Source organism: Myodes glareolus, chromosome 8 (assembly GCF_982192425.1).
Source record: "Myodes glareolus chromosome 8, mMyoGla1.1, whole genome shotgun sequence".
NCBI lineage: Eukaryota > Metazoa > Chordata > Mammalia > Rodentia > Cricetidae > Myodes > Myodes glareolus.
Genome location: NC_142033.1, coordinates 42539985 through 42555361, shown reverse-complemented (window position 1 = coordinate 42555361; position 15377 = coordinate 42539985). Strand labels below are relative to the sequence as shown.

The following is a 15377-nucleotide window of genomic DNA, read 5'->3' as shown; positions in this document are numbered from 1 at the left end:
TCTACATTAAAATCCAATCTTGTTGCTATGGGTACAGCTATGCCTTCCCCCTCCCCCACTCCTTTTTCTTTTTACCTGTAGTTCTGTCTACGTACCAATCCTTAAGTCTCTGATAATGGAAACCTGAGTTGAGTTAAACCATCTTGGCTAACAAAGTATAAAGGAAAATACTGCAGGAGGGACTTTGAATGGGCTTTGGTACCTTCAGAATACCTAAGAGAAAGTAGACATGGATAGGATAGCTGGGCCAAAAATGGTGCTGCAGTTTGTGAATTGCCAAGCACTTCTGGAGTAAATGAATTGCCAGGAGTAAAAATAATCACATTCCCCAAAAAGGGGGAATTTCAGTAGGTTTTTGTGGAGAACCAGTGAGTAGCTGTGTCCTTCTCTACATTTGAAAATATGACAATTTCAAATGGCTACATAGCCAAAGTCTGGGTCTCCAATTTAGTTTTGACTAAGGGAGGCTTTAACTTGGTCCAGCTTCACTTCTGTAGGGTAACCCAGCTGTAGCCTGGATTCCTAAAGCAATGCTGTCTTGTGATTTTCCCCAACATGCATGGTGTCCGCCTCAAATTGTTATCCCAGCGTAGAGTTTGGTCAGGGCTGAGGGCTCCTACTAGCCCTTGGGACCTGGCTGAAAGGGACAAAAGAAATCAGGAGGGAGGCTGGCACTAGGTAAGTTGGAAGGTCTCTGCAGCCTGAAGATGATTATCACGTGTGCACTCGGGATGTTTACTGTGTGGCAGCTCCTGTTTGTAAATAGGGCAGGTCCCCTGTATAAGGCTGGTGTTATTATTCACACCCATAGAGCAAACACCTCCACCCCCCTGTTGTTGTCTTAAAAAACTCCAGCTGCTCATGAATATAGGGTCAGGGAGGGCCGGCTAAATGTTTCTCTGCGCTCTCTCTCCAGCTCTGCCGGCCGGGCTGTTTCCTGTTCTTTGTTTCAAGGCTGGGGTTTGCGTCATACATTCCAAGTGGCATATGTGTGCTCTTTCCTGTTTCAGGCTGTTTTCTGGTCGATCAGTAGCCTAAACCAGGCCATGGTCCCTGCCCCTAAACTCCGAATCTCCACCCAGGAGTTATCATGTCTCTACGCCGCGATTGCTTAAGATGCCTGTGTTATGTCATAATGAGAAGTCAGTTAACCTTTTGGCACACACCCCTGGCTCCACTGTTGATAGGGACAAATCAATACTTTTACCTTTTAAGACGTATTCTGTCGTTGGGTTGTGATGTGGGGGAATTCGTGGGCGTGCTGACACATCTGAAGGAAGCTGCTTTTGTGATTTTCCTGGGAAGATGGGTAGAGCTCTGGTCTTAAGATGGGCACATTGCCCCGAAGCTGTCAGATTTAGATCAGGATTGACAGCAAGAGTTGAAGACCTAGCCTGATGCAAAAGCTGTGGCCCACCCTTGTTCATTTTCGTTTTCACTGGGCTGCCCAAGGTAGGCCCTGGGGATGGAGAATTTAAATATCTTGACCTCCTGGGCTGAGTTGGAAAGTCTTGCTTGTTTTGAAGGAGAAATCTCTAGAAAAATTATTCAAGCTAAGCATGGCATTTATTGAGGAAAAAAAAAAAAGTCCCAGGGTTATTTCTTTTAAGGATAAAGATTAAACCAACAGAGTAATTATTTTAGGGACAAAGAGGTTACTCTACCCTAGAGTTGATTTCCAACCCATTTTGAGAATAAAAATCTTAAGGAAAAGAAGAGCTAGATGCTGGTTGGTTTTCTTTAATGATAGTTTGGGAAATTGTAATCTTTTGTTTTGCAAACAGAAAGATGTGTATCTTTCATAATATCAGTTTTTCAGTCTTTCACTTTGGCTTCATCAGTCTGGATAAACTATTTAAAACCTACTGTAACAAGGTTTTGGGTATTTTCCCCCCTCTGAGCTCTTGAAAAACTTTTTTTTTTTAAAAAAAAAAAGTTGGGGGTGGGGACTTTTATGTGTTTTTTTACAAACTAACTTGGGGATTTTCTTTAAACCCTAAAGGAATGATCTGCAATGGTGCCTGGTGGAGCTAATTCAAGAGATGCTAACACAAAATCAGGCCTGAACTCAGTGTGGAGAGGAGGTAGTTAATATCCCAACCTGCTGGCCTTACACAAGGAAAATACAAAGTGATCCAAAGTGAAATGTCCCATCTGCTTCATGCCCAAAAGTTACCAGAGCCAAACAGTTGGTTAGAGATGCCTTCCCCGAAAAATCTTGGGAGTCCTCGAAATTCTCAGGGTTGGTTGGGTTTCTTTTTTTCCTTCTTCCTTGGAACAAGGCAACTTGAAATGTTAAGCTGATTTGTAGAAAAGAGACCTTTAAACTGAAGTTCATGAGTCGTCCAAATTGAAGCAGAGTTTAGGATTTTTTGTTTGTTTTTGTTTGTTTTTGTTTTTATTCTTAAGTTTTTATTCCAACTATATAGGGTCGGCAGTCTTGATGAGGTTTTCTCCAGACCATTCTTTCTGCTTGGGTGGGGACAGAGAGGTGGCTAATAGGATTGATTAGGGTTTAATCTAGTCTATCAGAAGTGCTGCAGGCTTTTAAATGCTGTATTAAATTGTTGGGGAAATTATGTTTTTTTGGTAGTTGCTATAATTATAAGACATGGAAGCAGTAGTTTCCTCGCTCCACCGTGGAGCTCATCATGCTTAATTTAACTTCATTGTCTCCAGGTTCTTGCCTTTTCTATTTCTAGATCTACACGTTTGCTATAAATGGTGCCCTTCCTTCTCAGTATTTCTTGCTGGTTTTACACATTTGCATTTTATAAAAAAAAACACAAGCAGCCTTGTCCTTTAAACAGTAGGAATTACATTATTCTGGAAATTGGGCTTCCTTCCTGATGTGACTGGTTATCATTGAACCTAGCTTTTATGGGGAAGAAATCCCTAGAATCTTAGAGCAATTAACACCTGGTGAGCGGAGTGATTATTTTCTCAGCCGCGCCTCTGAGAGTGAGTTGGGAGAGGAGGGGATGGTGTCTGTCCAGACCCTGCTTCTCATCTTCGCCAGTCATGCCAGAGCTCCGAGACAGGAAACCAGACAGAGTCTGCCCTGATAAGGGAGAGTATTGTCTACAGGAGGGAGCCTTGCTCCCCCACCCCACCCCAAAGACTTCTTCCTTGAAAGTTAGTACGAAAAGAAGCCCTGCACAGAAGGGGCTTTGCAAATCAGGAAAGCAAAAAGAGAAGCGTGTTCGCCTCTTCAACTGTCTCCTCGTCCCAGACTGTGGATTGTGACCCTCTTCAGGGCACCATTGAAGAAACCCTGTGCCTTGGTCTGCTTGGAGGGAAGTTCTTTGGCAAAACTGGTTGCTGGAGGTTTTTGAAATTCATTTCCATTGTGTTTTCAGGCTGGATGCCTTACTATTTCCCCAGCTAACTATGGGGGCGGGGGGAGTTGGGGTGAAGATGGAGCAACAACTGACAAGAAGCAAGCTCCTGGCCTCCCCTGCACTCTGTCTGTTCAGCCCCTGGACTAGCTTTCCCCCTGATTTCCAGGAAGGGGGAACCCAAGAGGAAAACCCTCTCAGGACTACCATCTTGGGCCCAACCTAGCCTGGAACATACCCCACTTGCTAGTCTTTGGAAGGTGTAGGGATCAGTCAAGGGATGGTGCGGAGCTGGAATCAACCCCCATCCCTGGAGCGCAGCCGGACCTGGACAGTAGAGAGGGAGTGGAGATTGTTGAAGTCAGGCACACTAAGTTGGAGAGCAGCCTGGGTTTGTCTCCTGTGGCCTCTGCCATTCTTTCCAAGAACTTGCTGTTGGCGGCTAATCACGGACGTCCACTCCTTTTATCAATGCTTGTACTTTATACCCTGGTACCTTCAAAGCTTTCCACTCCCAAATACGTTGATTAGGGAGATCAATTTCCTGTTCCCTTTTCAAACTTGGTACTTTTGCCTCCCCGAACTCCTTCCTTAAAGGGTTCACACTTGGCAGTTTAGGAAACGCTGGCTTCACTGGTCTCGGACCGGTGCTCAACCAGGGCTCTTGCCTTCATGTGTGTCCCACCTGAGAAGTGTAGTTCGACATCCATACATTTGTTCATCTCCCAGGTATTTATTGAGCACCTAGTCATTACTGCTAATCTTGCATTGTGTGCGATCATTCCGAGTTACACCACGGGATGGAGGGGAGCTGCCGGGAGTGATCCAACCTGAAAAGGCGTTTTGAAATCTTAATTGCTGTTGGAACCTCCCCACAGCGCTGCTTACTGGACCAGTGTGCACACCACACCCTCCGTATTGGGGAGTGACCCCAGGGTGAGGTGATTCCACCCAAAGATGGCTCCCTCCGCCCAGGCTCTGCATAACAGAAAGCCCTGGTCTGAAAACAGGCACACTTTGGTACTTGGCTGCTGTTCCACCAATGTGGACGAGTCGCCTCACCTCTTCCTCCATTTCCTCATTTCTAAAATGGGGATGGAGGCCTGACCCCTCCACCTCTGTACAGTTACTGTGAGGATTTCCGTATTTACTTGGGTAAAGCTGCCAATTTTTTTTTTCCTCAGCAGTTTTATGGGCCAATTGCAGGTGCTTTGGCTAGCAAGAATAATAACCGAATTCGGGACCTTCAGAATATGGCTTTTGATCTTGTGTCCAGATGTGCCTGGAAAGAAGGGGCAGGCAGCCAGCGCCAGGTGGAAGGGGTTAAAATTACTCCCATTGACTGCTGTAAGGTCGTGAGTCCCATGTCCCCCAAGGGCCAGTCTCTTAGTGTGCAGTCCCGTCTGGAGTGGTGTGCCCCATCGCCAACCTGGAAGTCAGTGACCTGGAGCCCCAGCCCTGGCTCTCCAGCTGTGTGAACTTGGTGGGCTCTGGAGCCTCGCCCTTCAAGTGTTTGCATCTGTGAGATGAGTGAGAAGCCCGTCCCATTCAAGGCGTGACAGGACATCAATGAGCAAAGGACAGGACATTCATCATTAATGTGGGGGGGGGGGACCAGCAGGACGGACACATCCCATAGCCTTTGCTTTCGTTGGTCAACAACAGTCGTCCTCTCTGGTTCTGAGACAGGCTCTCTCTATGTGGCCCAGGCTGGGGTCAGAGAGGTAAGAATGTCTGTGATTCCGCCTGAGACTGGGAATATCAGCATTTGCCAGCAAACCAGGCAGAAGTAGCATTAAGAAAAAGAAAAGGTTGGCCCACGCAGCCCTTCCCCTATAGCTGCCTCCTCCTCCCCTCTCTGAACTGTTCTGGTTTAGATTTTCAGAGCCCTTGATACCAGGCTTATTTAAAAGGCCTCCATGGGTGGGCAAGAAAAAGATGTTTGAAGGTGGCAGTGGTGAGGTCTCCCCGAGACTGGATAGGCTGGGGTGAGGTGAGGGGCAGTCACTTCTTAAGGAAGTTTTGATCATTAATTTCCTGTAGGGCTGGGCCCTCCTTCACCCTTGGAACAGGCTTAGGAACGGTTCTAGTGTGCTCCCAAGGACAAGACTGCGGAAGTCCTACTCAAGGCTTGGCCTCTTGCAATTAATTATTATTACTGGGGGGAGGGGTGGCTTGTTTTGTTGTTAGCTCCTTGGGCCTCATCTTTGTTTTCTCATTCTCCCTTGGAAAGAGGGAGGGAGCCTCCTAAAAAGTGTGGGGAGGCACCTGCCTGGACCCTTTTGGAGGTGCTGGGAGACACACCCAGCTTGTCTGTCTAGGTTAGAGGCGGCCAACCTGGAGGTAGTAGGGAACAGTCAGCTGGCCACATAGGGAGGGCCTTCAGCAGGTCTTTGAAGAATTAGGCGGATTTAGATAAGCCGGAAGAGGAGGGGGCATTCCACACTGTTGCCCAGTGTCCCGGGGCCAAAAATGAACAAAAGCCTGGGATTGGGGAGGGGGGGAGGCAGGGCCACTCTGGGAGAGCCTGGGCTGGTTAGGAAGCACAGGCAGTATTGCCCCACCCTGGCAGCCCCAGGCCTCCTGGGAGGAGGGACCAGATGAGGTGGGGACCGGAGGCAAGGGGGCTGGGCTGCTTTGCTGGGTCACAGACTCCCCGCAGGAGGCCCAAGGACCTGCCCCTGCCCTACCCCCCCACCCCCGCAGTGGTGGAGGTGGAGAGAAAAGGGGTGGGGTAGGGTTCACAGGTGACCTTAGGTTTCTGTGGTGAAAGACCAGAAAATCAGGCAGATGGAAGGGAGGGAGGGGCAGCCCTTAGAGAGGGAACCAGGAGGAGGGAGGAGGGTTTGGTCTGGAGCCCTGTTTCCCTAGCAGTGGTTGCAAGCGATTTCTAGTTTGTGTTTACTCTCCAAGAAGAGGGCAGTTCCCCCCCTCCCCCCGCACAGTTTTGGGTCTGAAGGTGCAGCCCTCTGAGGTCAGCTTCAGTGGACACTTGAGCATCTGGAACCCCCTTCCTGCCCTGCACCGTTCTTTCTGGTTCTTTTTAAGATCCTTGCCATCCTTGCTCAGGTTGGAATTTCCAGGAACTGGCTGCAGCCTGGAGCCAGTCGGGTCCCTCCCAGCCTTCCCACTCCCAGTAGGGTGGGGCCGCATGGGTGGAGGCCCAACAGGGTGGAGTGAGGTGGGTCTCCAGCGATAGGGAGGCACCTAGTGAGCCAGGCTGGTGAGAGGCAGCGTGGCCTCCTGCAGCCCTTCTGGATGTGATTATATAACACCTCACAGAGGAGAGTCGGGAGGGCTTACGAGGCCTTTGGAACTGTGTACACAGCGGGATTAGACATTGTGGGTATTTTTCAGTTTAACTTGGGTTGCTTGCCCTGAAAACTGAAACACAGACTTGCCAGGGAGCATGAAGGAGGAAAAGGAATGAAACCAAAGCACTGAGCAGGTGCCCTTGAACTTGAGAGCTGGCAGTTGTAGGCTGGGGTCTCCCACCCCTACCCCTGCTGGGAGGGGGTGGTGTGGAGATGTTGAGGGACTCTGCCTGCTTGTCACCTTTGCACCTGTGCTCATTTCCATGTGAAGTCAATTGCTTCACCCGGTCTTTCCGAAGTACAGGGTGTGGGCAGAATCTTATCTGAAGCCATGTCCTGTTTGGACAAGTTGGACTGCCCTGGCAACTCTCCACGGGGTGGAGCAGATGGGTGGAGGCAGAAAAGTAAAATTGGGTGGCCTGTTCGCCGAGGAGGAGGGTGGATTGTTTGCTCTCGGGATCATTATATTCCATCTGCAGTGACAAAACATGGTCATGCAGACGTAATTTATGAGAGGTAAAGATTTGGAGCTATTCCGTGGGATTCTTTTCCAGTCAACAAGAGAAGACCGAGGTGGGCGAAAAGACTTGGGTGGTGAGAAAACTGGACACCCTTCCAGGTAGGTGCGGGCCAGCACTAGCTCCCCTTAAGGTAGCCTCTGACTTGGGTGCCTGCTCCCGTGTTTCTGGTCTGGGGCCTTTGCACAGCGCTCCCTGCCGTTCTGCTCCCCGGGAGCATTCGAAGAGTTTGCTAAAGAAATTAAAGAAAGGTTTCCAGAGGAAGTTCAGCTCCGGGGACGCGCCTGCCCTCTTGGCCAGGATACACAGAGCTCAGGTTTTGTCCCTAAGGTCCTTTGGAGAGGGACGGTGGGGACCACTAGCTTACTTCCTCATTTGAAATTCAAACACGCGGCGGAGTGAAAAGGGCACTTGCTGGCTGTTGCCTGTGGTCTAATGATTCTGTTCTCCGCACACCTGGCTGGGGTTCCCTTTGAGGGAAGAGGGTAATTGGGACAAACAAGCCTTAGGGTCAGGCTGGGTTTGGGGAGATCGTCACATAGGGACCCTTTGAGGATTTGAGGAAAGAAAGCGCCAGCAAAGAACAGGGATAAAATAGAGAAGAGAGTCAGGCAAATCCTGTTCTGTCTTCAGCAAACTGAGAAGCCCCGAACTCCCCCCACCCCCACCCCAGTTCATCCTCTCTTATGAAGCAGTTGTACAAGGAGCCGTATCGTTTCTAGAAGTCGCTGAAATGGCTCGCCAGGTTTCTAATGTGTAATTCTACAGTTTTGTATGTTGACAGACATATGACCCTTGATCCAATCTACCCCTTGCAGTCAAAAGTAGACGCGTGGGTGGAGGGGGGTTGAGGGGTTGGAAGGGACATCGCTTCCAGTTGAAAATCAGTTTTTACGGGCCCTTCCCTGAAAAATGACCCAGTTGCTCCAATAATGAAAAGTTATTTGGGCCAAAGTGATTTTCTATGTTGTTGATTTTTAAGTATTTCAGTAACTTAGTTTTGAAAATAAAAGATTTTGCAGTTTTATCCTGTCATTGCTTAATTTAGATTGAGAGCTGAACGAGACAAAACTAAGATGTAAATGTGTGTTTGGGAAAACAAAAAACAAACAAAAAAACAAAAAACCGCATTTGAGGCTCCTCATTCCATAAAGTGGTTAATAGGATTCCTCAGCTTGGTTAAAACCCACAAGGTTTTAAAGACCCTGAGGCGGGCACACGCCTGTCTTCTGCCAGTGTCTTAAGGCTCCAATGCCTGTGTTAGTGCGCCACCTACTGGTTCTATTGAGGATCGCTGCCGATGTGGTAAAAGACTTTTTACTTAGCATTGGTGAGTTCAGAATCCTTGTTTTAAAAATGAACGAGGTGTGGTGGTGCCCATCCGTCATTCCAGCAGTTGGGAGGCAGAGTCAGGTGTGGAGCTGAATCCTAAGCCAGTGTGGTTTACTGGTGAGCTCTAGGTCCGCCAAGACTGTATAGTGAGACCCTGTCTCAAAAGTAGGAACGAGCTTTTAAAAAGGATACAGGGGTAACTGCAGAGCACAGCGCACACAGAGACCCCAGTTCTTATGGCCTTAGCTTCCTTTTTAGTTCGTGGTTTAAATATTAACTTTAGTTCAAGTACAAATGGTTGAACCCTTTTGGTACTAGGCAAGCATTCTACCTGCCAAGAGTTGCACCCCCTCTTTCCTGGTTCTTTACAGAACCCCTAAAACCTAAAGCAGTGGCCAAGGTGGTTGGTACAGAGCAGTTGCTGCTGTTGTTTTGAGCAGGCAGCCTGATGTTAGTGCACTCTGCTTGCTTCCTGGCCTTCCTGTCTCTTCCCCCTTTGTGTCTTTAAACGTTTAACTGCAGAGTTAATAAACATCGTCACATGGGTTTGTGAAGCTAAAGCTAGCCTTTGCTCCTGACTCTCTTAAGAGCCCTGGCTGGTCTTGAACTTGTGGCATCCTCCTGCCTCAACATCATCCCGAGTGCTGAGATCTAAGCATATACCACCACACATGGGTCCCCCTAGAAGCTCTTGTTAACAGTTGAGGGGTCCAGGCACTTACCTTGCTTTATATATTGCTCCAGAGTTTGAAACCAATGAATCTCGTGTGTGTGTGTGTGTGTGTGTGTGTGTGTGTGTGTGTGTGTGTGTGTGATGTACCACGTATCCAGAAGTTGTGCACATCTGTTGAGATGACTAATGAGAGGGGAAAGGATCCTACAACCTGAAAGAAGGAGTATGGTCTGTACCCTGCTTGTGAGAAGTAACGCCTTGGGGCTAGAAGTTGGAGGCCACAAAGCCAGCTCTCTTTGAAGCTGCTCAACCGTCTGACCTTATCAGTGTACACAGAGGTGTCACCTGGTTCTATGGTTCCTAACCGCACCAGGAGCTGCTGCACCTTCCTTCTCTAAAGCTTGGGGATAGGCAGGTCTTAGAGCCCCACCCTTGAGTGTAGCTGCTAGATTAAGACTGGTTATTAGATCCCAGAACACAAAGAGGTTTTCTTCCTAATGAGATCACCCTTTTTTTTGCTGCCAGTTTGTTTTTTTGCTGGGATACTAAGAGGGTAGCGACACTGTGTACTGGAGCAACCTGGTGTCACATTGTGTTTGCAGATTATTAATACATACTGGGTACCGGACAGTGAGTGTGACGTCAGGGCCTTGTGGACGATATTTACATGAAAATCAGAAGAGGTTCCATTAAAGAGCTGAGGCCAGGAACCACCTGGTACCACGTTCGTGCTTATGTGAAGATGTCGTAGTGTGACTGCCAGAGCACACGTGTGGCCGACTCTGGACACTGCATTCATGGGACCGTGGGGGTGGGACCTTCTCCATACCATAATAGAAGATGCGAAGACTCTGGAACCTGGAACTTCTTTTAAAGGTTTTCTGTTTATTTGAAGTTCTGTGCCTCTGTGTGGGTATGTGCTAGAGAGTGCAGGTGCCCATAGAGGCACGGAGAGGGCATTGGGTCCCCAAGGACTGGAGTTACCAGTGGTTGGGAGCCGCCCAGAATGGGTACCAGGAACCAAACTCTACGCTGATGCCAGAGCGGTGTGTATCCTTAGCCATCTGCGGCCTCTGCGGGGTTTTATGTTTTTGTTTTTGAGACCAAGTCTTGCCGTGTAGCCCAGGCTGGCCTCAAACTTGGGGCGGTCCTCCTCCCTCGGTCTCCCTCGTGTTGAGCTCACAGGCACACCACTCTCCCAGGAGAGCTAGAGTGACCTGTGACCTTGAGTGACCTTGTCCCAAATCAAAGCCCTAAGTGGGTAACCCAGGTTGGGATGGTGAGGACCTGGTGCAGCTGTGTGAAGTCTATGACAGCCGCGCGGTGGTTTTGTGCAGCACCCCGTGGTTACAGAGCAGAACAGGACAGGGTGACAGCAAGCTAATATGGGAAACTCTGTGTGTGTGTGTGTGTGTGTGTGTGTGTGTGTGTGTGTGTGTGCACGCCTTAAGATCCAAGTAGACATTTCTCAAAGAACTGCAAATGGCAAATAGAAATGAAACACGTTCAATCAGTAATGGTTTAACTCAAAGTAAAATGATTTATCATTTGGGATCCATCAAAACAGAAGGAGAGAATTCTCCTTTAGAAAATGTGGTGAAAGAATTAAACTGTAGGGTACAGGTCCAGAGAGTGTCAGTGCTGTCCGCAGTGCGGCACATTTGGAAACGAAGGGTCCAACAGTGTATTTATTAGTTTACTCCTTTCTTTGTGTGTGTGCACAAGCACACATGGAGGTCAGAGGGCAACTTGTTCCTGCTCCACGTGGGGTCTGGGGACTGAACTGTGGTCTTCAGGCTTAGTGGCAGACGTGTTTGCCCGCCAAGCCGTCTCATTGGCCCTTGTGACTGACAAGTGATGGTTTCAACCGATGTCCTCACCCAGCGGTGTGGTGAGTTGGATGGTTTGAGCCTGCACTCATTACAACAAAGAAGCGTTTTTCAATAAAGTGTCAAGTGACCATAAAGGCTCTTAACAGCGCCTGTACTGCAGTCCCACTTGAAAGGGTTTGCAGGGTTAACTCAGGGGTCACTGATGTCTGCTTCTGGGGTTCTTTCTCCCTGTGTTTTGCTGTGATGAGCATGGGGGGTGGGGTGGATCCTCTGCTGAGCTGCCCAGCAATGCCAGGCACGGTTCCTGCCAGAAGAGGCTGTACATATTGTTCCAGAAATGTCAGGGTTTATGCAGTTGAGTAAAAAAGTGCCGCTTCATTTAGTCCTGCCCGTGAGGCCTGGGTTTAATTATATGAAGGGGCATCTTTGGTAGTAGGTGAGGCAAACAGTCCGAGCCTTTCCGGAGGTGAGAGAGAAGATAGAGTGGAGAAAAGGGGCAAAGGGGTGTTTCATTTTCCTTAGATTATGTGACTTTGCTGTTAAGACTGGATGTGTTGTTTTGTTTTGCAGGCCAGAGATCAGAACACCCTAGAAGGCTTAACTAAAAGAATGCTCATGTTTGACCCCGTCCCTGTCAAGCAGGAGGCCATGGACCCTGTCTCTGTGGTGAGTTGTCCAAGACTGAGCTCTGTTAACTGATAACATTATGTGTTGTGTTGTTTCCTGAAGTGCTCCCTGTTTGACAGGCCCTAGACAGGCGGCATTTCTCAAAGCCCCCAGTAATAAACAAGGTGCCACGATCCATCCTTAGGACCCATTTTCCACACCCCTAGAGGGGGTCAACCACAGGCTGATGGGTTCACAGTGAAAGTAGGTTCTCAAGTACATGTGTAAAATACATTGAGGATAAAGTAATTAAGAAAGAAGAAAACAGTGTAGACAGGAGCCATATGGGGCTGAGGCTCTATGAGGGATGACTGAGGAGAAGCCAGCCAGAGACAGGACTTGGCAGCGAGGCCAGAATCTTATTACATTTGGAATAGTCCATGGCTGGGTGGGAATTACATCCGTGCTCTTCTTGTAAGCTTTAGCGCTAAGTTGTCCCCTCTGGTGAGCCAGGCCGTAGTGCTGCTAGGCCACCAGTCCAGTCCTAGTGCCGCGGAGACGAGACATGGGTGACAAAGAGGGGCCAGCTCTTCAAACAAAGCAGGAGCAGTTTAGACATGAGAGGATGTGGTTTCGTGGATCCTGACTAACAAGGCAATGCTCCCGGTCTGTCTTGCTCTTTTCTTCCATGGGATTGGAAAATATTCACAAGGGGAAAATATCTTGGCCTGGATATGTATCCGAAGGCTGGGGCTGACACGCTTGCAAAATTAGATCATCCTTATGCTCTGGCTGTGGAAGATCTGCCAGAAATACTTATACCAGACACGGGGTCACTCTGAGGCGGCTGGAATGCAGTTACCATGGATATTACTAAGCCGGTGAGGTATTTCGAGTTGTCCGTAGTGAGGAGTGGAGCGAGAGCATCTTTGAGGAGATAGCGTTTACATTCCAGCAGAGTGGCTACATAACGCCGCTCTCACGTGCCCGAGCGGAATAACAGAATCGTTGAACAGTTAGAATCGCATTCATCGAAGAACCGGACTTTTCTTCGGCAGCTTTCGCGGCACTGTTGTCTGCCCAATTCTCTCAGCTGTTGCGATGGTCAGCTGCCAGGAAAATGTGAGGACAGCCACATTTCTCCGGTTTTTAGCTGGAGAATATGATGTTCATAAATGGTGCGTGGCCATCGTTGGTATATGTGACTGTACATCCAGTGTTCTTAATCAGCCATGAAAAGTATGCTCATGAGCCCAGTTGCAGCCGACATGAAGACCCCCATTAGCAGATTGGTGTGAGATGGTTAGGTGCACAGGAAATGCAACTCAACTGTGGCGGGAGGCGATAAAAGGAATTTTTATTTTCCTCTGTGTGAGAAAGCTGTAATTTGCTTTCTGCTGCTGTGATAAGCACCACGGTCAAAAGCAACTTGGAGAGCAAACTATTTCAGCCTACAGCTCCAGGCCACACTCCGTCACTGAGGGGAGCAGAGACCTTGGGGGGACCTTGCCCTGACCTAACTTAGGAGCTACTTCTCACTTGTTCAGGGATGCCACCTCCCATAGTGCACTGGGCCCTCTCACATCCATCATTAGCGGAGAAAATGCCCCACAGACTTGCCTGTAGGCCAGTCTAGAGAAGACATGTTTCTCAAATGAAGTCCCTCTTCCCAGGTCCCCCGATCTTGTGTCAAGTTGACAAAACAAAAAACAACGAAAAAGCAAACATACAAAGTTGAGATGTGTAAAAGTATTTTTTGTAATTAGTGCTTTTTCTCCTTCGTGCACTGGTGGTCAGCTTCACCGGACACAGAATTAATTCCATTCTAGCTCCAGAAGTCCGTTTAGTTCTTACAGCGGGAGGAGGCAGACAGCTTCAGTCTGTGCTCTCAGGTCAGTTTCCCCTCCCCCACCCTCACAGGAGGCGGTGAAGGGATCAAAAAGCACCTGTTACGGAGCACTGGGCCTTTGTCAGTTTGGTTGTGTTTCCTTTGAGACAGGGTCTTTCTCTGTATCCCATACTGGCCCTGACTCATGGCAGTCCTCCTGCCTCAGCCTTCTAAGCGCTAGGATTGCAGGCACGGTACCACTATGCCAAGCTTGTAAGGTTTTTTGCAAAGAAATTTTTCTCCTGTGTTTTGGTGTTTTGCCTACATATATGTATAAGTACATGCAATGCCTGAGGAAGCCAGAAGAGGGCACTGGATCCCCTGGAACTGGAGTCAGACAGTTGAGAGCTGCCGTGTGGGTGCTGGAAGCTAAACCTGGGTCTTCTGCAAGTGTGGTTAACCACTGAGCCACCTCGCCAGCCTCCAGAAGTTTCTCCTAAATCCTGTGACAACAGGCGTCATGCTGTTGCTGTGTCTGTCCGTACGTCTGTCGTCACTCCCTGCCCCCATCACTTTTTACTTTTTCAAAGAAAATCCTGGCCAGAGCAGTGTTCTTATTTGTAATTTTTGTCATAGCTTAGAGAAAGTGAGGAACTAGCGTTCTTCTCTTACTGAAATATAAACTCTGTTCAAGACTGCACACGACAGACAGGATGACCTCCTGAAGAAGATTAAAAACTAGAGGTTCTGATTCAGGCTATCAAAAACAAAGTGAAGAAAGAAAAATTAAAAATATCTTTTACTCTTTCTCTAAATTCCCCTTGGAGCCCTCTTTTCTCTTTCTTTCCTGGTAACTCGTCTCCCAGCAGACTCCTTGTTCTGTGAGAGACACTGACACCAGTCATTTCTCCAGCTCTGTCCAATAGCAACCCTTTGTGGTTTTCCTGGACCAGGTGGACAGAAAGCCTTCTCTGTTTGCCTCAGAACATTTGCTGAGCCCAGAGCAAGTGTTGATGAACGTGCCACGCCTTCCGCCTTCCTGTGCCCAGAGCCCCACCTGTGGTCTGAGGACTAGCCCTGTCACAGATGCTCCCTGTTTTCGAGTTCATCCGCAGCAGAGACTTCCTGTTCCTGTCCCTTGTCCCACCCACTTACTGTCTTTTAAAACGAACTCTCCAGAGCTGTTCCTAATAAAATATGACTCTGGAAATTCTCGCAGTGCAAAGTAATAGTAAGACCCCTGGGAGAGTGTCCAAGCCTCTTTCTCTCCCAGCCCCTCCCCACCGTCACCCCAATTCCTGTTTTGAACCCCTGTCTTCAAGAATCACAAGTATCGGCATTATCCTTAGCCTCTCCGGGGAGTGAAGACCTACAGAGAGCCAATTAATTCATCCCAGACATGCAGACATGAAGTACTTATGAAACTCTTGCCTCCCGTTCCAGTGACAAGCAGCAGTCAGCAAATATATATATAGCGGAGGTGTGGACATAGCGGTGTACATTTCACCAGGAGAAAAGCACCTAGGGCTGGGTGCTGCTGGTAGACTGTTTCTATGTCTCGTCTTTGGGTAGCTGCATTGCAGAAGATGAGGTAGGAGGACATTGGGGTTCCAGTCCTGCCTGCCAATGGCCAGAGAAGAATGTCTGTTCCCACACTTGCCATTTTCCTATTTGGACCTATTGAACCATGTCTGTGTATGACCTTAGAAGACAGGAGTCTTCTAAACCAGAGGGCAAGGGCTTCGCAGGGTTTACCGCTCAAGCCGTACCTGATGTGCATCGGGTTTTACAGTGCAGGCCACATGGTATCAGTCATGGCTGTAGGCTGTGTCCTCCACCCAAATGAAGTAGAGAAGATTCTGGAACTTGTCAGTGAGCCAACTGGAAGGACCATGGCTCTTCGACCTTTTTTGAGGCAGTCGCACTGGAAATAGTT

General features: G+C 48.6%; 1 protein-coding gene across 4 annotated transcripts in view; it reads left to right on the top strand.

Annotated features, from left to right (window-relative positions):
- Klf3 (KLF transcription factor 3) overlaps positions 1-15377 on the top strand; it is a 29825-nt gene that overhangs the window by 1903 nt on the left and 12545 nt on the right. The window contains exons 1-3 of one of the 4 annotated variants that reach the window (XM_087909025.1): positions 7072-7271; positions 9778-10051; positions 11578-11673. In XM_087909025.1, coding sequence (XP_087765151.1) covers positions 10016-10051; positions 11578-11673 — 132 coding nt within the window. In that variant the 5' untranslated portion in view covers positions 7072-7271; positions 9778-10015. Of the gene's footprint in view, positions 1-5043; positions 5063-7071; positions 7272-9777; positions 10052-11577; positions 11674-15377 lie in introns of those variants that run through there. The other 3 variants (XM_085691866.2, XM_048415323.3, XM_085691868.2) reach the window with 3 other exon arrangements.